Source organism: Zerene cesonia, chromosome 7, assembly GCF_012273895.1.
Source record: "Zerene cesonia ecotype Mississippi chromosome 7, Zerene_cesonia_1.1, whole genome shotgun sequence".
Classification (NCBI taxonomy): domain Eukaryota; kingdom Metazoa; phylum Arthropoda; class Insecta; order Lepidoptera; family Pieridae; genus Zerene; species Zerene cesonia.
The window spans coordinates 8,476,223-8,499,503 of record NC_052108.1 but is presented as its reverse complement, the minus strand read 5'-3'; the positions used below and the strand labels follow the sequence as shown (position 1 = coordinate 8,499,503).

The 23,281-nt window shown below is 33.1% G+C and overlaps 1 protein-coding gene across 1 annotated transcript in view; it reads right to left on the bottom strand.

The window, feature by feature from the left end:
- Positions 1–6,507: 6,507 nt before the first annotated feature.
- LOC119840764 (adenylate cyclase type 2-like) overlaps positions 6,508–23,281 on the bottom strand; it is a gene marked incomplete at its 5' end in the record, with an annotated part of 84,935 nt that continues 68,161 nt past the window's right edge. Inside the window, 18 exons of the mRNA XM_038367502.1 lie at positions 6,508–6,972; positions 7,694–7,838; positions 8,097–8,214; positions 8,322–8,423; positions 8,733–8,882; positions 9,617–9,682; positions 10,095–10,266; positions 11,006–11,172; positions 11,881–11,991; positions 12,392–12,475; positions 12,908–13,064; positions 13,762–13,923; positions 14,562–14,617; positions 15,133–15,260; positions 16,407–16,553; positions 18,185–18,371; positions 21,395–21,527; positions 23,024–23,182. Of these exons, the coding sequence (XP_038223430.1) occupies positions 6,858–6,972; positions 7,694–7,838; positions 8,097–8,214; positions 8,322–8,423; positions 8,733–8,882; positions 9,617–9,682; positions 10,095–10,266; positions 11,006–11,172; positions 11,881–11,991; positions 12,392–12,475; positions 12,908–13,064; positions 13,762–13,923; positions 14,562–14,617; positions 15,133–15,260; positions 16,407–16,553; positions 18,185–18,371; positions 21,395–21,527; positions 23,024–23,182 (2,359 nt within the window). The remainder of the gene's footprint in view (positions 6,973–7,693; positions 7,839–8,096; positions 8,215–8,321; positions 8,424–8,732; positions 8,883–9,616; positions 9,683–10,094; positions 10,267–11,005; positions 11,173–11,880; positions 11,992–12,391; positions 12,476–12,907; positions 13,065–13,761; positions 13,924–14,561; positions 14,618–15,132; positions 15,261–16,406; positions 16,554–18,184; positions 18,372–21,394; positions 21,528–23,023; positions 23,183–23,281) is intronic.

Genomic DNA, 23,281 nt, shown 5'->3' with positions numbered 1-23,281 from the left:
ACCGTTATTTCATATATATAACACAACCGTTATATCATGAAAGTAACAGCTGTTACCAAAAATCTTTCTATAGTTCTCTTTCAGTTTAATATCAGGTCATCAACCTACGTTTCCAAAAACTACGGACGTCTTCAATTCGTAGCGCATTCTTATATAAGAGTCTTAAACTAGTTACTATTTCGTAATTATACATACTAGCTAGGTTAAGCCTATAGAGTTCAGATATTACGTATCCAACGGTAAATTAATGTTTGCAATCGGTCCAATAGTTCCAGAGATAAGCGCGTTCAAACAAGCAAACGTTCAACTTTATATTATTAGTATAAATTGTTTATAGGCATAGATTGTTATATTTGAATCGGTAAATAAACATTTCATAAGCAAATTGTGTACTAAATAAATATACAATGGAATATATTATGACATTTGAAAAAGTTATAACAGTCAAAACAATAAATCAACATTCATATAATGGGTAAATATTTCCTAACCATATGAGTAATATCAGATACCCAACTAATAAATATAATCACAACACTAAATCTTCAGACGATAATCTAAACGGAGTCATATTAATATCGCCGCAATCCCTAGATTCATTACTCGACTCGCGTAACGAACCACCACTAAGCCTCTTAAGAGTATTTCTCTTGAATTCTGGCGCCTGATTGGTGGTGTGCAGCAAAAACCTTGAAAGTAATTTTTTGTTACATTTGTTGATATGATTATATTTCAATAAATAAAAACTAAAAATAAAACGATTTCTTATTTTTATTACGTTAAAGGTTGATATTCGAATGCGTAAAAAGTTTAATAACAGTACCTGGAACAGAAACAGAAACCTGGAGCCCGTGATATACTTGAGTGATACCAAGATACAATAAATAAATATATCTATCTAATCTATAGCTGTGTAATAATAAAAATATCCCTGATCAGCTCTTCGATTTAATCAGGTGGTGTTGCGTTGAAGAGTAACTTCCAGATCAAGTTATGTAGGTAGCTAACTTTAGTTAAAACAATATTATTTCATAGTATTTTCTTGTGTTTGATTTTACGCGAGTATTATACATTTAGAAATTAAAAACTTTTTAACGGATTTTAAACGCGATTTATTCATTATATTATTAACCCGACGTTTCGAACACTTTACAGCGAGCTTGGTCACCGGGAGACTTAATAGAGGGTTAATAATATAATGAATAAATCGCGTTTAAAATCCGTTAAAAAGTTTTTAATTTCTAAAAAAATTATTTCATGTTTTATTCACTCAGTCATTATGTAGGCAGCACTGCTTATACAATTTAAAAAATGAATATTCATAAAGACATACGTAACAACTAAAACCGAGCGGTTTTGTTAATGGGCTTATGTGTCACAGAAACTTTAAAGTTAATCGTGATATAGAAATAAGGGAAATTTTAATTCAAACGCAATCAATATTAAAATGGGCTGTAAGAAAACAGATGAGCAGCACGTCACAACATGTGCGCCATAAATATGACACTTTCTTTATCCTCTAAATTGGAATCTGCTTCATAAAATACCCCAACTAAACCTTGAATCGTAAAGCAACGCATAAGAACTTATTACAGATCCTCGACCCTAATAGATAACATAACTTGATTAATGAATACCGTCGTAATATTTGCAGTCTAAATTGGCATATTTATTCCTGAAATAAATAGCTGGTAGCGTCTAAGCTTCAACGTTTTATTACTCGTTTAGTAATATATTCATATTTCGATGGTCAAAGGAATCTTAAAATACATATGATGACGAGTCACCCAAGATCTACTTTATTATCAAATCAAGTGTAGTCAAAACTTTAATTAGATTGTGAGATTAAAAAAATTCCATCTTAAACACCTTTTTGCAGGACTTTGGTGTAATTGTGGTACAAAAAAAAAATTTAATATATAAATGAAATGTTCATCAATTATCTCTGTAGAAAATGTTTGCCGAACCGGTGATAAGTATTACGTATTTCGACGATTTATAAGCGATTCCGATGGAAGTCTAGGTGGATGAATAAATGTTTGAGTTTAATATAAATAGTACCAAATAAAGGTCTTTCAATTTTATACACAAAGCAACAAAAACACATTCATATAACATCGTTTCCTTCTAAGTCGACAGCACTAATTATGATCCATGCTGGATAAAAAATGGCATTATAATTTGGATGTATGAGAACAGTTATTTCCGAACAGCCTACTGGCGGTGTCTCATAAATATGATCAAGATACGTTGCATAATGTTCCAATGAAACGAACGAGATCACTGTTGTTCAATTTCACGTTAAATATAACTACTGGATGTGACATTAAAATCGTTTAAAGGTCAGGCTTAAAAGTGCACAAGTGTAAGGCTTAAAATGTCTTTTGTGTGTTAGAAAACGCGCGTAGGTAACGACTGGTAGCATACTGGGCTATTTATTGTATATAATTAATTCATATCGCTAATTTTAAAAATATTTTACCGATTGAGGACAAAGTGCAGGAATGAATAAGGTTCGTATGTTTATATTCTAGAAATCATATGGCAATTTCAGGATACATTTTGAATATTCAAAAGTATAATATATGGGTGGAGAGGCATAAGGTCAATTCGCCTCTACAAATGGATTGCCGACTTTAATTGGGAAGGGATTAGGAAAGGTTTGATGAGAGGAATAAAGGTAAGGACTGGGAAGGGTAAGGAAAAGGATATGGGCCTCCGGCTCCCCCACTCACCGTAAGAAACACAATAGCATGCAATTATTTCACGCCGGTTTTCTGTGGGGTGTGGATACTTCCCCGGTGCGAGCTGGCCCAATTCGTGCCGAAGCATGCTCGACTTCCACAGAGAATCTGTTCCTTCCCTTGTTATTTTCCCACAATTACACCATCCAGTATCTATAACCACATCGCTACACTTACCGCACCGACACAATATATCAACAAAACGAAATAAGAAAAAACGTGCCTACTTTATTACTGAATGGACAAATAAATTCACTTAAGTCTGTTCTCAGTGGGATAATAACCTTATTTCGATAGAGATAAACGCGTGCCCTCATACGATATTTTGTAAGAACAATTGGAAACGGACGGCTGGACAAGCAACTCGTATATATATGGAATGACACATGCGACCTTTTAATGATTTATGCGTTTGCGCATCCGCGAATGTCGGTTAAATAAATCTGTTTCATTTAGAGAAATTCGAAAGTTCAGTGCGCTGTTTCGTTTATTACATTGTATTTCATTTATTACACGCAACGTTGTATGGGAACTATTCAATAGTTTTAGAATCGAATAGGGAAAGAAATTCTAATATATTATTGTTATTAAATTTTACACTATGTAATAAATTTTGTAAATTCAACTATACGACTATTAAAAATGGTAGGCGATGCCATACGTCGTTGAATATTTTGGTCATTTAATATTCCGCTGTCTTCTCGTTTAGAAAGAATTGGATTGTTTGTCGTGAATATGATATGCGAGATTTAAATGTGGCTACATGGGGGGCACGAGCTTGCAAATTAAAAGAAAAATCTCATTAAAATCGATTCATCCAGTCGAAAGCTCTGAGGTCACAAAATAAATTGTGAAATGTTTAGTTTCTAATCCGTCTAGACACTAAAGTAAAAATTATGGTATATTATTTTGTATATCGTTCCATTGCAAAAAATAATCGTAATTAATTCGAAGATACTATAAGCACTTCAAACATTAATTAGTAAATTGGCATATCAATACGCAATCTATAATAAATTACGTATGAGCTATAATTAATTTCAATAATTCTCACACCATTCTATTGTAGGAAATTAATTTACATTTGCGCAGTTATTGCAATGTTAATTTATTGAGCTGTTTTTAGAATAGCATCGTCTTGTGTAAGTATGATAGCGTAAAAAGTTAGTAACCATACCAATTTTGATATATTTAAGTGGAAATATCAAAATATGAAATGCTAGCTGTGCCCCGCGGTTTCACCCGCGTAAGTCCGTATCCCGTAGGAATATCGGGGTAAAAAGTTGCCTATATAGTATTCCAATTGTCCAGCTGTCTACGTACCAAATTTCATAGCAATCGGTTCAGTAGATTTTGTGTGAAAGAGCAACAAAAACACACATCCTTACAAACTTTCGCATTTATAATATTTTGTGCTCATTGTGGGTGAGATTATGAACATATATTTTTATGTCATATCGGGCAACTGATCTGGTGGTTTGCCTGATGGTAAGCTATCACCACCTGGTACATGAACATTTGCAGGGGTAGTAAAAGAAGCGTTGGACTGGGAAGGGAGAGGAAAAGGAAACGTGCCGGCTCCCACAATCACCGAACGAAACACAGTAGCATGCTACTATTTTACGCCGATTTTATGCGCGGGTGTGGTACCTTCTCCGGAGCGAGCGTGGCTTAGCCCAATTCGTTCATTCGTTTTGAAGTGAGCTCGACTTCCTCTCTCTTATCATACTTAACCCTGTTTGTTATTTGGTTTCTCTAAAGAAATCGAATTGCCACTGAAATGTATTATTTAAAAAAACTACGACAGCCAGTTAAACTATATCGAAGGTATTCGCTTCTTGGTCTAGCTGTGCTTGCTATCGATTATTTATTTTCTCGATTCGTACGAAAATTATCATGTTTTTGCTTAAAATTTTCTCCAAAATATTGAGAGATGTATAAATGTTTTTCAATTAATTTAAATGACTTTCAATTAGCAGTATTTTATTTAACCTTTTGTTGACAAAGAGTTTCGAAGCTCTTTACCAAACCTCTAGCGAAATTTAAATCTCTTATCACGCTATATATTTAGGGACCTTTTCAATTATTCACCGCATGAAAAATAAAATTATAGGCAAATTAAATAATTTGTCACCACCAACTTTGGATCTGACGCTTATCAATTAAATCATACGCCCAGATATCGAATACTGCGAAAGTGATGTATCGAGACTTTAAAATCGATTTCACGCGCATCTTTAAGACTTGTCATATCCATTTTAGTGTATTTCAATTAAGCGAATCGATATTTTACTGAGGTCGCGTATAATATTGATAAACAATACTCTATATTCTGAGGCGTTCCGCGGGAATAAATCAAAACTGCGTAGGTGGCCGCGCAAGCGCAACCCGGCAATTACCAATTAAACGCCGTGTTTCGGATTCTATATTCAAATTTAGTCGGTTGCGAATCGTCGCGCGAGTAGGACGTCACATCGAATACGAGAAATCGAGAAAATAAAAAAAGTTGTTAGTGTATTGGTAAAGAACTAAGCTCCTAAAATAATAAGGATGGTATGCTATGACTTACACACGTATATTGCTTGTTTGACTGACGTTATAACATAACACAATATGAAGATATTTAATATGTTCCTACTGCAGGGATACAGGCTTCCTATGGGGGTTTAGATGACAATCCACCAAGCTGATCAAGTGTTGGTGGATGATGTCATATTATGTCGTACAACTTTTGATTCTTGGACATGCCAGTTTCCTCGCGATGTTTTTCTTAACCGTTTCAAGCAGTGGTGATGTCGATAACGCGCGTATAAATTGAAACAACAAACAAACATCAAAAAACCCGGACTTATCGATTTAAGTCCGAGGTGCTCATCAATGCGCCACCACTGCTAAATAGCTACAATAATATAAAAAAAGGGAAAATACATGAAATAAATAAAAAAACGGTGCCCTCGGTACGCTTGTACGTATAAAAGTTGTAAATAGCGTTAATTTTCCGCATTAAAAATACTAAAATTAAACAACAAACACCTTTTAGAAAGTAATTTATTGAAATTTAATTTCATGAAAATAAATATTTTTTAATTTCAAATATATTACACTTACGAATTTTACACATTGCCTTAACAAATAACGATGCATTTATATTTTTAGTGGAAGATTAGGCTGATAAGTTAAGTCGTAACTTTGTTATTGAAATTTAAATGCATCTTTTTATGTCACAAAAACTATATATTTAATACATAATTGAATTATTTTATCCCCTATTGCGTGGGAGTAAATAACACATTACTTCTCCATTTGAAAGCAGAATAAAAAACAAACAGACAAATCAAATCAAATGACCTTTACGCTTCATATTAAAGTATTAACAACTAGTAATAATTATATACTACGTAGGTTTAATGCGTATTAAACGAAACACCCCTTTCAAACATTTCTATTTAATATAATTTACTAATAAACTACTAAAATTTATACTTAAAATATTAGTTATCTTTTATCTACAAATATGTTTTATTTCAAAATTATTTACAGTCTTGCAATACGAATAAATCACGTATCTTGTTTATAATGAAATAAATGTAATTTGAAAAAGTTATTCATCATATGTTTTCTATTTCTAAATAAAATATTAATCTAAAATTTAATAGGCCCATCGAAAATGTTAATAAAACAATTTTTAATTTTAATGTAAAATACAATTTTTAAACCTTTTTACATTTAAATTTTCAGAAAAATAAATAATAATAAAAAAGTTCATAACGGGTCCAAAGTACAAATATAAAAATGTAGCTATTCATTATTTTAAATGACGAAACATCATTTGATTACTCATGATATTATTCATTTTATATGGTACATAGTATAGAATTTGATAATTTCATTTAGTTCACGAATATCCCTCTACTATATTAATTTAAAAATAGTTGTTAAAAAAAGCTCTACTTAAAAATATAATAAGTTTATCATTAACATTTTTAATGTCAATTTCCTACGATATCCTTGTGCTACTTGAACTACTTAACTTACATAGAACGTAACTTAAATCAATACGAGTATTTATAATCACATTGGCAAGTTGTTAAGAGATATTTTACTATAATTATTTTAAAGTCCTCCGCCTACATTTGGGGTTTTTACAAAATATGTGACGAGCGTCCCTTTTCCCTTCACGTATGTTGGTCCACGACACTCGCAGGTGTAGCCTGCGTTCATTAAAACCCTAAAAAAAACATATTCTTTTAAGTTTTACACACTTGAATAATCCAATCTAGTAGATACGGCTATCTACTAGATTGAAATTAGTTTTTAAATTTATGATATTCAGTGTATGTAGTGCAAATATTTCAGATTCAAACACAAACTGATACATTGAGTTATTGCATTAGACTTATTATAGAAGCACTTTTTTATCGTCTACAGACAGTGTTAACATTTACACCACCGTTTCGGATGGTAGCTTCGACAGAGATGAGCCGACAAGAAACGCTGCAGTTGCTCTTTTAAAATGTCAATTTTACATAAATATAACCATAACAATGATTCAAAAACTGTCTAGTGGTTGGTTGTTATTTAGCATCTGACATATAGAGAACTATACAATAACTATTTCTTATTATTTTCATAAGTATACATTTCAAAGGATTTTTCTCTGGTGTTATATTTATTCGCCTAACGGAGACGCAACGCAATAGCGTGTTTCCACATCTTGAATATGATAGGAATAAATATTTTAATACTTTTTCGTTTGCTAATTCTTTTAATATATTTTATTCTCAAAGCTATGATATCGTATTTAATAAAAATATAAGAAAGAGTAAATGTTAATAACGACAACAAATTATCTGTAAAAAATGTATTCAAAATGGCATGAACTTACAAAATTCTTTTGAGAACAGTAAAGTCTCAAAGTTCAAGTTTTTGTACATTTCACAATAACTTACTTAGCTGTATCCTCAGTGACCTGAATCCTGCCCATTACCCCCGTAGAGTCCATCCTGGACGCTACATTCACTGTGTTGCCCCAAATGTCATACTGGGGCTTCTGAGCTCCAACCACTCCAGCTATGACGGGGCCATGATTTAGACCTGAACCAGCAAAACCACAGAGTAATAAGGTAAAACGACGAACTTATAAATTGAGTATGTATTTAGTAGGAATACATTACGTAAAAACCTGTATCATGCAGTAAAAATCATATTCAAATCTGTTGTACAATAATTATAAAGAACAATTAAGTTTTATTTTTATGTCGAAAACGTGCTGGAATTCCACACAAATATAAAAAAAAAATTGCATAAGAGATATTACAATTTGATTTTTATTAGATATTATAAACAACTAACCGATTCTTAACTTGAATCTCTGGAATGACTCCCTGTTAATTTGTTCAAGTATCGTCATGAGGGCGATAGCAAATTCCACTAGAATAGCCACTGTATGCTCCTCTTTTCTGTTTGCATCCTGGATAAATATATATAATAATGTTTTAGTATTTGATGCCGGATAAAGACGTCACAAAAAAACTCTGAATAATATTGGTGTAGATTAGAGACATGTAATAAACTTACAATAGGTTCTTCCTTCCCCGGTCTGAGCCCCGATGCAATCATATAGGTGCTTCCTATCGTTTTTATTTTCTCTATGCAGCTAAATTTCGGCTTGAGCAATAACTGGAAATTATAAGTGGACAAGAATAAATTGTTTAATGAGAACAATTCAGTTCTTTCAAATAAAAATAGTAAACAGTAAAAATCTTGATTAATTATTAAACGAAACGCAATATCAGAATGTATACAATATGAGATGCAATGATACACAGATGTCCGTATCCCTTCTCTGTTCATTTCTTGATTTTCGTCACTAAATCTTTCCGGGTGAACCGAGGTAAGGCACATGAGCACAGGCCATGTACTTACCATCAGACGAACTACTAAAGTTACCAGCTCTAACAAAAAGCAAGACAAAAAAATAATGCATACCTTATCAAAATCACATATAATCTCATTGAGCAGCCTCAAGCACTCGAGGCCCTGTTTATTGACATCTGTCTCATCGTAAAATTCCTTGTAGTTAGGAATAGAAGCGAACATAACGGCAATACTTGAATATCTTTCGTGGTACAAGTCGTCCTGGAAACAGTATACTGGCGTCTTTTCAACTGACTTCAAAGAGGGTAGGGTATCAATTCGATTGTAGCGGTGGTTAATGTCATAACTGTGTAATATGACGATTCAAAAGTACTTCTATGCTGGAGTTTGAGTTTGAGTTTGATTGTGTTTTTTGACATTGTTACTTCAGAACTGTGTAATTCTTTTGTTTTAAAGCAGGTATCTTATGTAAGGTCTAATATGATTTGGTTCTGTTCTGAGTTCTGACAGTTTGAATAAGGTTTAATTACAAAGGCTTAAGAAATCAACTTTAGTTGCTGAGCCAGGGCCTTTTTGCAGCCACAATGCACACACTTACGTACTTTTATTATTGGGAATGTGTTAGCATTGTTCTTAAATTTTTAATGTTCCTTTTTTGTAATTACTTATTTTATCTTATTGTGTATATTGTATGGTTGAATATTTTATGTATTATTATATATTTCTTCTAACATATATATCCAAAAGGTGAAACGAGACTACGACTTCGCTGTCTGTCTGTCCGTCTGTCACCAAACTGTTTCTCATGATCCGTGATAGTTAAGCAGTTGACAGTTTCAGAGATAATGTGTTTTTGTTACTATTATAACAGCAAAATAAAAAATCTACAACCACATCGTTATGCAACGGTTGGGACCAATTATTGTTTTAGTTGCTATTTAGTTTTTTATGAATCCACGAACGAGTACGACTCATAATTGAACGGTTTTACATACCTTTGAAGCAACTGAGGTTAAGAAATGTTGAGCGACGTGTGCCGGTAGAATATTTTCTAAAAGTATCTGAAATTTATAAAAGATATAAGATAAGTTTCAGAATTCACCATATCACCAATAATGTGTCTTAAGACATTACTATCCTTATTATTGTATATATGGTGAACCATGAGATTGTAAAATCTGATAAAATTTATACTGGTATCTTTAGGACAGACATTTTTTTTATGGCAGAGCAAGCAAAGGAGCAGATGGGCCACCTGATGTTAAGTGGTCACCACCGCCCATAACCACTTGTAACACTAAGAGGTGCTTTGCGGGCCTTTCAGGGACATATACGCTCGTTTCTTGAAGGCCCCAATGAAATAATCTACCATAATAATTTTTTATCATCAGATCGCAGTTTTTTCTCATTTTAATATTAATTGAAAGTATTGCTGTTTACTCTGCGTTTGTATAAATTATGTTACAATCATACCTTATTGATACCCCTCATAGTTTCCACTTCCTCTTGCTCAAATTTCAACTTGTCTTTCCATAGAAAGTCAGTACGAGATGTGAACTCAATCTGTCTGTCCAGGATGTGGAGTAACGCCGCCAGAAAAACGAGAACTAGACCAGCTTTTGCTGAATACGGTAGCATAGAAAACCTGGAAGAATATTATGATATATTGAAACAAATATAGTTAAAACGAAAAGACAGTTCAATGATAGAATAAACACACTGTCTCACTCTTATACAGAGCATACGTAAGGAAATTATTTAATCCTAATCAGGATAATAAGATAAACTCAGAAATTAATGTTTTTTCACCCATCTTTGATAAGTGTTTAAAGTCTGAATTACATTCGTCAGTTTTAATTGGGTCTAATTCAAGCAACTAAAAGAGACGTTTACCTACAAACATTCACGTGAATGCAATAACAACAAGTTAAAAAAGAAAAATTCATGATCAAAATTCAAATTCAATTGGGTAAATAAAACATTATTTACCCAATTATACATACAAAATATCTCTTTTCATTCTTATTATTCTCTATTCATTGCGTCTGTTAAACTGTTAAAGAGATATGATCATACGGAACGAAAGATGTCTGAAATTTAAGAAAGTAGCCAGTTAATTTGATATGGCGTATTTTAATTTAATAATAATCATCTTGTATTTTGATTCAAGTGCAGAATTATTGATAACATCTAATGACTAATCCTAGACTAAGAAGTTTCTTAATTCTTTTGTTTGCGTTGTATGTCTTCAATCGATTGACGGGATTTTTTTATGTTTTATAGGAAATTAGTGTGGTTCGGTCACATTTTAGAATTCGGTGTGGTACCCCAGGAACATCGGTGACCTATTTGTAGATAATAATTATTACCATAAACAAACTTACTCAGTATCAAAATCCTTGTACTGGTATTGGCTAAACAATTCGGCTGATGCAAACAGCGCTATGTGAGTGATCAGTGTCAATAGCATGAAGACCAATTTCAGGACAAAACCGATGCGTAGAAACACTGATATCGAAGCCAGAGTTAGCACCGAGCTATAAAGATAACTCTGAAAACAATAACACTCATTATTCATAACTAAATCATCTAAATTTTTAAGAAAATTTTTTTTTTAATGTTATAGCGGGCAACTGAGCTGTTGGTTCGCCTGATGGTAAGCGATCACCACCGCCCATGAACATTCGCAAAGGTAGTGCCTCTACGAATGTGCTGCTCGCTTTTATGAGGTAAGGGAAAAGGAAAGGATTAAAGACTGGAAAGAAGGAATGGACTGGTGCGACCTGGCCCAATTCGTGCCGAAGCGTGCTCGACTACCACAAAGATCTAAACGTGTTGAAAATATACTGTTATAAATTAGTAGTGAAAATTATTTTAGCCCGATAAAGATCGTGGAAGATGTTTGTAACACTTTCGAAAGTTATTGCTCTGAAATTTTTTATACAATCGTCTTATTTGCGGTCCGTTATTCACTAGCCTTACTGATATTATAAATACGAAAGTTTGTTTGTTTGCTCTTTCACGTCGCAACAGAGCGATTTTATGGTATAATTTTTTGGTATATATCAAGGAGGCTAGACGGGATCAGAAATATCGGGAATTTCCTTTGATTACACAGGCATTGCCGCAGGCGGAAAGCTATCAATATTATAACAACATTTGCCCCAAAAAATTGTATATAACTTGCTTTTGTGTAATTTGATTTGAAACAAACACGGTCTATAATGTTCTATTATATATGAATAAGCTAAATACTCACAGGCGCTGATTCGACATCAATGTTAATTGTTATAGGCGTAGCATTCGTTGCGTTGGTATAATTCTTCGCCCAGACTTCGCTTGGAAACTCGTGTATTAGATACGTTTCGAACTGAAATAAATTTATGAATATATCGTATTCTACTAATATGCTACTAATGCTACTAATATTATAAATGCGAAAGTTTGTAAGGATGTGTGTGTGTTTGAAGTTCTTTCACGCAAAAACTACTGAACCGATTGCAATGAAATTTAGTACGTAGACAGCTGGACAACTGGAATAACATATAGGCAACTTTTATTCCGATATTCCTACGGGATACGGACTTACGCGGGTGAAACCGCGGGGCGCAGCTGTCAATAATAAAGCTATACGTACCAGTTTGTCTTAATTATTTTTTTAATGTTATATACCACTGTACCAAAGAGTAATCAAGTTACAACACCGAATACAGCCGAATTGAGAACCTCGCTCGGTTTTGGGAACCAGTTGGAAAGTAAATCGAAATTACCAAATTGATAACGGCACAGGCTCCGATGAGAAGTGCTGATACGATGAACATAGTCAGCCTTATGTAGCAATTACTGGCCACTACCTGAAAATATAAAATAAGGCATTAATCAATAAACAGAAGCTCTATTATACGAAACTATTTTAATACATATGTTAAACGTCGTAATATTATTTAACTCGTCATTCTTAAACATTTTTATTTTTACATTATTATTCAGTTATTTATTTAATATATTTTTGCACAATACACAGATACACAAAAAAACCATTACACAAAATACAGTACTTTAACTTCAATGTACAAATTGGCAGCTTTATCAATTTGACGCGATTTCTTCCAGGCAACCTTGCGATATAGGAAAATGGAAATATTGGAAATGTAGGTAGTACTTATATAATATCAATTACGAATCATTCGAAATAATTAATCAAATAATCTGTTCAGCGATTGTTTACTATACGAAAGCGCTTATCGTTGAACATCTAAAAACTATTATAATAATTGAATTCTCACCTGTCCCGGCTTAGCGCAATTATCAGCATATAAGTCATTCACATCAGATAATAGATGCATGCCTCTGGGAGGAAAGTTTCCATCGTACCATGACAGATAACAAAACACTACCAATGTTATGAGAGTCGGCCCGAACGACGCGTACAGCACTACTCCCCTGTAAGTTAAATAAATTCGAATTGGGTGTTTGGATGGAATACAATAATTATTTTCTACAAAAAGGGCACAAAAATACGTAAGTAAGTAATTAAGTATCTCCTTTATTTATGGGAACATTGATAGAAAAAAAAATAAATAATATAAAACATCTGCTGAATACCGTTGTATTTAAAATTTTGGACCATCCTAATCAAAAACAAAATCCCTATTCCCCTTGATCACGTTATCACGCGTAAACGGCTGGAACGATTTCAAAAATTCTTTCGCCATTAGAAAGCTGCTGCTACACTGTGAGTGTCATAGGCTATATATCTACCACGAGCGAAGCCGGGGCGATCGGCTAGTTCTAATTAAATAAAGAACACACGATAGCAATAATGACTACTGATTAGACTAAAAATAGTAATACTACTTTAACATACGGAATAGTAATAATTATATGAGAATTTATAATGAACATACATAAAATCTATCTATCATTTTAATGAAAACATCTGGAGTGAAATTGATAAAAAATGCTATTCAAATCGATTAAATAACATACAACAATACAAGAGTTTAATCAATAAAATATTTATTATTTATTTAACACTTTATTGTGCTGGTATACAAATAAACCTAAAACATACAACTAGACTAGACTAGACTAGAGTGTTCAAAGCCACAACAAAATTGTTAAAAGTATTTCCACTCACTTCGGTAACGTCAATAGCTGGATAAAAGCTAAAAGCAGGAACAGTGCGCACGCGCAGGCCACATAGTACTTAAACTGCGAGTCTGGCTGACCGCGGTACTGACTCTCTTGTTGTCTGTTCTTGAACCAGAGTGTGATACGACTCATGCCCTCAGAGTTATTGCTGAAACATTAGTATTTCTTATTGTTATTCATTGACTAGCTTTTCATCAGCGGGCTTGCCGAGCAGGCGAAGGAAGAGATAGGTAGACTCGGTTTTGCCAGGATAGTTCCCGTCTCCATGATGGTACCGGGTTAAGAGCTATCCTATGTTTTACGGGTGTACTAATATCTCTCTAACAAATTTCATCCAAATCGAGTAAGCCGTTCTTGAGTAAACAATGTAATTAGATTTAAGTCGTTAAAAAAAAACCAACAAAGAATTTTTATTAGTCTCTATGTGCATTACTATATTTTTATAGGATATAAGATAATCATATATAATTTCATCAATATCACATGCATGCTACAAAAAAAGGGGCCTGGGTTAAAATTAAAAAAAAAAAAAGAAAAATTATTAAAATCTGTTCATCAACATCACATGCATGTAAGAAAAGTGGTTCCGCTATAAAATGACAAATAGAAAAATTATTAAAAGCTGATTTTTTACTTGATAAATCTGTTATTACCCATTACATGTACCCCTTATCCCAAGATCTCGCAAACAAGGTTCACTTATTTTAAACATCGAAAGAAAATACAACAGAACCACTGAGTCCTAGAGAATGGCAAAACAAAACAAAGTGATAATAAGAATCATACCTGCAATCACAACATGTTCTTTGTGGAAGTAAATTTTGTTCAATCATGGCTAGACTCTGAAATTTGAAAATAAAACATTATAATTTTGTATACATTTATGCATAAAAAGTTGATTTTAAACATAATATATATTATGCTGCATAAGTATACAAAAAGGGGATTATTTATAAATTAAATTACAGATGTTTGATGAATTTTTAAAACCCTCACCCTTGTTACAATTCCTAAATATCTGGTACATTATTATGAATTAATTTAATACTGCTAATAGTTACAAGCTTATCACATTTTAATTGGTCCTATTTCTCCTCACTTAACGGGTGATTTTTATAATGTTTAACAAATAAAAAAAAAACATTATCATGCGATAGTGTGTTGTAATTTATCGACTCTTTCTCGATAATGGTAGTGTGATTTAACTCTTCTAAACTATTTCATTGTAGCGTATCATCTTATATCGATCTCTATATTACATACCAAGGTGAGGAAGAAAAAGGTGACAAAATGTACACCTATATATTCACACAATTGTTTTCACAAAACGTAATTTTTAAGTATAAGTGGGTCTCACCGATATCCCAATATTTTTGGCCAAAGTAGAATCAGTAATATTTGCAAATGGTTTATCAGCTCCCCAACATTCTACATATTTCGTCATTTTGCTGGATGGCCGAGATCTACTGGGCACTCCTGGTGTGGCTGAAATAATATAAGACGACACTAAGTAAATTCAATTTGAATAGCATTTAAGTATGTTAGTCACTTTTACCCATAAAACAGAAAAAAACATGCCTACACCAATAATGTTCACAACCGAGATGATTAAGTATATATGGATAACGAAAACATCTATTTATCTCAGGTCATATGAAGACGAAAAAGTCTGTCATTTCCATACCGTAAATGCAATTTCATCAAACAAATAAATGTTCCAAAAACAAATGCAAAAGGTACCAAAAATGCAATTTCCCAAAATGAAATCCAGGATAAAGTATCAAAAGTAAAAAACCGTATACTTCTTCAATCACAACCACCCACATCTTTAAATAACCATAGAAAGCATTCACAAGTAATGAATTAATGACAATCTTGATAATAAATACAAACTAGTAGAATCCATAGAAATGGTGCTCAACATTCTAGAAAAGATCGGTGCTGAATGCTCCCGCTGCGGCGTTGGCGTTTCAGAAGAACGCTCTAAAGAAAATATTTAGACTAAGAACATAACTGTAGCATCAAAAAAACTTTTTAATTATGCTCCCTTTTCACAGATCTTTGAAAGATACGTTGTATAATCAAAAGATTTTTGAACTCATTCAGTATTTTCTTTTTTAATATAGAAATGTTTATTGTAAGAAGTTGCATTCAATTACAAAGAGAATCTTTAAAAATATCTAATTATTAAAATTTAATATAAGAAAAGACTTTGTATCAAACTTAGTAACATGATAAGACGTCACCCTCAAGTATATCTATATAGATCTTGCTCCCTATTTTTATAATTTATTTTTACCCACTTAGAGCATTAATATCACCCTATTTTCAAAATTAGCCTTGATACATTGACAGCAAATGAAGAGCTTGCTCTTTTATGTGTATAAAAGTAGACTAAACATCTAATTATACTTCTATACTTTATATTTAAGGTCTTATAATTTACATTGATAGATATTTATAACGGAAAATAGACAAGTAACTGATAGTTTTAAAAGACTATTTTTTTCTTAGTCGAAATGTGATGATTTTCAGACTAAATAAAATCATATATTGCATCTATTTAGAAATAGCATACTTTATACTATTCTTTTACTAAAATTGCTTTAGAAAACTCCACAATAATCTTACCTGTACCCATAATTGGACTAATTGCACCAATGATAGAACCGCTGCGACTCTTTGGTTTGGTAACAACGGCACCATTACCGATAGTATCGCTTGTTGCGTTGTTGTTTTCGAAAGCCACAACCTTTACTGAAGCTCGCCTGTTTAAATCTGCAACGTGAACATTACCCTTGTTTATTGTGTCCATAGCTAGATTTAAAGGAAAGGTTATAGGACTCTTTCCTAAATGGGTGTGTGAGTCGAACACCCTCCGGCACGAATTGGGCCAGCTCGCACCCCAGAGAAGATCGGCATGAAAAAGGAGCATGATACTGTGTTTCGTTCCACGAGAGGGGATCCGGAGGCCCGTATCCATTTCCTTACCCTTTTGGCCTTTCCTCCATTCCCTCAAGTAATCGCTTCCTTCTTCCTGATCCAATAAAGTTGGCAATCCATTTGCACAGGCCTAGCAGACATTTGCAGAGGCAAATTAACGGCGCTGGTCGCTCACTATCAGCCGACCCACCAGCTCCTTTGCCAACAAGTATATAAGTATTTTCGTAATGACTTAAAAAATAGCACACTGTTTTGCTTATAAGGAAATTCTTACAAATACAATGTATTCTTACAAATAAATAGCTGTGTAGTTATGTACTTACAGTAAATTTGAATAGCTTGATAAATGATTCGATTTCAATTGGGTTAATTCTAAGAGGACTATTGATTGAAAGTTATTGTAGGAACGAAGTAATAATAGATTTCTGTCTATATTCCGATCGTGTTAAGTTAATTGGTTTTTCAATTTACTTTTAAATCAACCGACTGAGTCATCATCATCATCATCATTAGCCCATATATGTTCCCACTGCTGGGTCACAGGCCTCCTATGAGGATTCAGGCCATAATCCACCACGCTGGCCAAGTGCGGGTTGGCAGATGTCACATGTCGTCGAACTTTTAATTCTTGGACATGCCGGTTTCCTCACGATGTTTTCCTTCACCGTTTAAGCAGTGGTGATGTTATCCACATGCGCAGATAAATTGAAAAATCAATTTATTTCCTGCACGCTCGCCCGGTCTCGAACCCCGACTTATCGATTTTGAAGTCTGAGGTTCTCACCACTGAGCCACCACTGCTTTTGACCGACTGAGTATATAATTCAAACTTTAAATGTGAAACGAACACAATCTCTTTGTAATTCCATTTTTTTTTTTTAACATAAATCGTAAAACGAAATTACAAATATAATGTATATGAATTTAAAGGGAAGGCACTGTCTTCTGAGATACAGGTAATAACCCAGTTCAGAAGGCAGAGCATCATTGTACTTAATATTTGTCCTTGCTAATAGATGTGTTCTATTTTTATTTTTTATTTATTTTAAAATACTTATTAATTTTAAAATACTATAATAAAAATGCGTCCATCATAAATACTTCCCTAATAAATAATCTAACAAAATAATAACCATTTAAATTGTAATTAAAGTGAATTTCCCTGTTCCCTAGTGAGGTATGGGGCAGAAGATAAACACCTGTTTCACTGATCGTTCCTTTATGGAAACGAACCCAGGACCCCTCGGTTCTACGCTACTCGCTCATTAACCATAGTTCAAAGAAAGCGGTCGTTAAATAGTAATATATCTGATAAATTTTTGAAATGGTCGGACATTTTGACAGGATTTCATCTTTAAGATAAGTATCTCAAATAACTTTTATTTAGAAACAAAAATAAAAATTATGAAATGACAATGATGAGATCACGCAGCCAGTTAGCCAATGCTATACTGTTAAAGCCTTACCTGGGTTCCTCATCGATTCAGCCCTCGTGACCTTAGGAGGCTCTTGCTCGATGAAGCTATGCTGTGAAGGCGCTGGACTAATACTGTCCCGCGGTTTCGTCGGCGACACATCTTGATATATCGACGATACGATGCTTGCCTTACGATCGATAGTACATACCGATAAACGGCCGTTTTCTGACGGTTTCTGTAATTTAAATATTGCGTTTTAATTTAAGGTTTTACGAATGTGAAGTAATGGATATAGAAAAAAAATATAATAAGGAGGGGTTCTACTATAAAATATACTAGCTAATAGTTAATTTTACTACACAGTCTAAGAAACGATAAACCAAAAACGGTTTACCTAGTCAAAAGTTAGAAACAAACTCGAAAAAAACAAATACTGTCAAATTGAGGATTTCCTCCTTTTAACCCGGTAGATAATAATAATTAAAATATTAATAAAGGAATATTTCTATTTTCAATTATAAATAATTAAAATCAATAAGTTACACTGCGTAATTTTATTAAAATTTTAACCTTTTTGAATGTTTAAAGTAACAAGTCGATTATTCTTGGTTATTAAAATTATAAAACTTTAGGGAAATAAAGCCGCAAAAAAGACATAGTAATTAAGGTTTAAAATTTGAATAACAAAATATACAGTCTGGATTTCTGTTTCTCCAAAAACATCAAAGTTTGTTTGAATCCTTTTTATTCATAGACCAAAAGCTATTTCTTTGTGCCTCGAAAATCTTGTAAAAGTGGCTGCCAAGTTTAATTAGAGGCAAAAATTGTAAGCCACTTTCAAAGAGATGCTCAAACTTGAGCCAGAAGTTAATAATCGCGAAAGATCCAGTAAATTATCTTTTCACCTCCGCAAACTGAATTTGAAACATTTACCGAGTGAACTTGTAAATATATTTTGTCCAACATCTTTGGCGGCGAACTTTTGGGTATTTGAGGAATAAATATATTAAATAATTACCTGTTAAAAAACAAATTAACACAGGATTACATTCAAAACATCAGGGTAAATATTATAATGAATAAAGACCTATTTTAATTGATTATTTTTAGGCTTAAATGAACTACTACATAGTCTGAAACGAATTAAAATATCTAATGAATCTATGTTCAGCACATTAACCAATACTTAAAGTTTTCAATGACGTCTTAAAGCATTAATAATTCCAGTTTGGAAAAGACTGTATGTACTGATATAAAATTTCTCGTAACTGCCCTGAACCTTATAATTCCCAATCAAATAAGCGTTTGCCCAAATATATGTTAACATTCTAAAAAATCAATGCAAAATGGTAATTGGATAGATTTCAAATACTCCACTAGGGTTACATAATATTATCCAGCTCGAATACTATGAATAAGTTTTAGATTGCTGTGCAATCAAGCGTTGAATTGTAACATCGGATCTATGCATTCCCAATTTCCTGACCTCTAGCCACTCTTTACCATCGGTGGAGCCTTTGACAGAATTCATATAGGTTATCGTGCCTTATCTATCTACTGTAATATGTTTATGAAATCAGTGGAGCAAATAACAAATTATATTTTACATTTGTGATACTAAAAGATTGACAGTCCCGAATCGCGTACTTCTCTTGCCCGTGGGTATCCGACATAAAAACTATGCTTTGTTCTTTCGCGGGTTTGAAACTAAATCTATACCAAATTTCATCCACATCACTTCAGAGGTTCAGTTGTGAAGATACAGACAGACAGGGTCATGTTCGTGTTAATAATATGAGAAGGGAAGGAACACAATTAGAAATATGAAACACAGAACTCAGTGCACAATAAAATATTACAATCTACATTTATATTTAAGCTTCGACATTTGTACTGCAATATCCTGAAAATTGCAGGAATGTTCCTCATAAAATTTGCATTTGTGAGCTTGTGATATAAATTGTGACTGTTACGTTTATAAATGGAGAGACTACAATAGTGTCCTTTGAAATATGTAATATATGCAGAAGTAACTATACTTGCATATAATTTAAAGTTTTAAATATGGCACTACTAAATAACGTTCCCCAATTTTCTTAAGGAATCTATAGTGTTTCCTTAATAAGTCTATATTTCTTCTTTGTATTTGATATCTCACTTATATACAGATAGATACAGTTAAATTGATCATTATAGTATATTATATTAAGCGTTAACTTTCGTATTATTCACAGAAAAAAAAATTCAGTAATGAAAATCACTCCAATACCAAAGATAATACATAAGTTTTCTATAGAAAATGACAACGAAGAACGACAAAATTCGTCCACTTAATTATATTTCCTATTAAGTGACCATCTCAAAAATTTCATTAATACCAGAAGACATATATAATTTGACATACATTTTTCCTTCCAAAACACAAAATAAAACAGAGCTGATATTTCTCATATCTCGCTGAAATGAACGTCGACCTTTCTAGAAGTGATTAATGATATCTGAACAATAGAGCTCTTAGTGCTCGCGATAATTTGCTTCAAGTATTGTGCTGGATGATAGATCTGTTGAGTGATAATGACATAATTTAATTAACTGGAGCTTCATTTCTGGTTATACGATTGCTTACTACCTAAGGAACGTAAAACTAACAACACCATCAGTCGCGGAGGTATACTAACCAGCCCCGTGACCTTTCACTAAAGCGGCTCGACGGAACACGTGGGTTTTAATCCGACATAACCCACATCCTTTCCTCTGAGTCCGTGAGTATAAACACAAGATTTGCCCACTCAAAAGAAAATTGCTACCACGTTATTGAATGAATAAGTATCACAATTTTTACAAGGCTGGGTGTCTCGAAGAAAAAGACCACAATATGTCATACCTACGGATTGTGAAGAAATATAAATGACTCGTTTAAGGACCAAACATTTCTACCACATAACGTGGTATCTGGATCCTGCAATCCGTAACAGGTTGTTGCCAAACCTGTCACTATATTATTTATTTATTTATTTATTTAACTCTTCAACAACATTGTACATAGAAGGAAACTTAGAGATAATAATAATAATGAGTAAAATAAAGCGTACAATTTGTTTGGCGGCCTTATCACTTAGAAGTGATCTCTTCCAGGCAACCACGGTAAAAGGTAACGAGCATACTGCTAAACTATATATATTATCTGTCTTTACTACCATGATCATCCTTGTCTCAAGTGTTTTCCGTATAAAAATATGTGCCAATAATCAAACTTACTTTAGGAGGTACGATCAGATACGTTTCAATCTTATGGTCAGCGAGGTAGCCCTCTCTGGATGCCCCATCTCCAGGTTCCACTTCGAATTTACCTCCAAGTTGTAACATGGTCGCCTTTGTTATATGAACCCGACTGTAATACAAATATATTATACAATTAAATTTAATGCTCTTGTGTAAAATCCTCTTACCGCTTAGGTACGGGCATGCTCTTTGCCTTTGATATACAATGATACTTAAACACATGCAATCACAGTAATTTTATAAATGTGAAAGTGTGTTTGTTTGGATGTTTTTCCGTAAATCACGCTGAAACTACTGAACCGATTTTGATGAAGAAAAAGGTTTGCAGACAAGGTATGAGCTGACTTGGCATAAAACAGGAAGCGGGTGGAGCCAAGACGAGCGTCTAATTAATAATAAACAAATACTTATTATATCATGGACCCATAATCAAAAATGTTACCCCGAATCTAAACTTCACAACAATGGATTTAATTAAATCAAATGACTTCAGTCTCATCGCACACATAACCAACTCGCAACAAAAGGATATAGGAATTAAAGTAAATGATGTAGGTAATAAATCTGTGAAAAACTGTTTTGAAATTCTCTAAGCAAAAGAAAGCTTATTTACCCCTATGTTATACGTTACTATAACATAAATGAAATAGAAAATGTTAGTATTTTCTTGCGTTTGATTTTACGCGAGAATTATACATTTAGAAATCAAAAACTTTTTAACGGATTTTAAACGCGATTTATTCATTATATTATTAATCCGACGTTTCGAACACTTTACAGCGAGCGTGGTCACGGCGAGACGTGACGTATAGAATCCGTTAAAAAGTTTTTTGAAAATGTTAATCATTTGTCATACAATGCAATTGAACTACATAACAGGTAAAGCATTATAAAATATAGAGTCTAGCATTTCTGTATCCTTCCTCCATAATTCTGTTCTGAAGAAAACTACATCACAAAGTTAACGTCAAACGGTGAAAAGTGCTAACACTTTCCGAGGAAAGTCCTCACTCCTTTGCCTGGATAATTAAGCTCGGAAATTCTATAACTCATAGCGGATAATTCAGCTCAAGACAGGGCTTACAGTTTTATAAGTGGTTATAAATGAAGTTAGGAAACAAACTAAACGAGTAAAGTATGGTCTTCAAGTGATGTTCTATAGAATTTCTGGGTTTATTTTGTTTAACTTATCCGTCAGTTGAAATAACAAATAATAAGTGAAAATGTATGTAGGTACCTATGTGAATTATAAAGTTGTGAAATGGTCCTTAAAATCTAAAGTAATGATAGATGTACATGATGGAATTTTGTTATAACGCCTGAAAAGATAGTACTTTTAGTACTATGTACAATTTTACTCATAGAAAACATTCCATTATTTTTATTTTAATATTCCTGTACGCAATACTTTCTTTTAAAAAATAATGGAAAGTTTTCATTGAGAAAAATTTCCATCTAAAGTACTCGTATTATAAGTACTTTCTCTCCAGGTGGCATTACAAAATTCCACGCTGCATAGTTAAAAACCTTGTGTATTTTCGTAACGTTTTACGTTTAACGTTTTACTTCTATGTACTACACGGTATACAGCGCTATAAGGCATACCCCGCGATCCCGCCAGACTCCATGTGATTGGCCAGCGTGACGTCATCGCTCCACACGTCAAACTGCCACTTGCGCAAGCCGAGTACCCCACACAGCACGTTGCCAGTGTGAATGCCTATGCGCATGTCCACGTTGAATCCAGTCGCTTCTCTTACAAACCTGAAAAGTAACCTTTATGTAGTATCTTGTCTAAAATATGTGTTGGAATTGATTAGCAGCGTTGTTAGTCGGTACTTATTAGATTCCATATATTCTGCA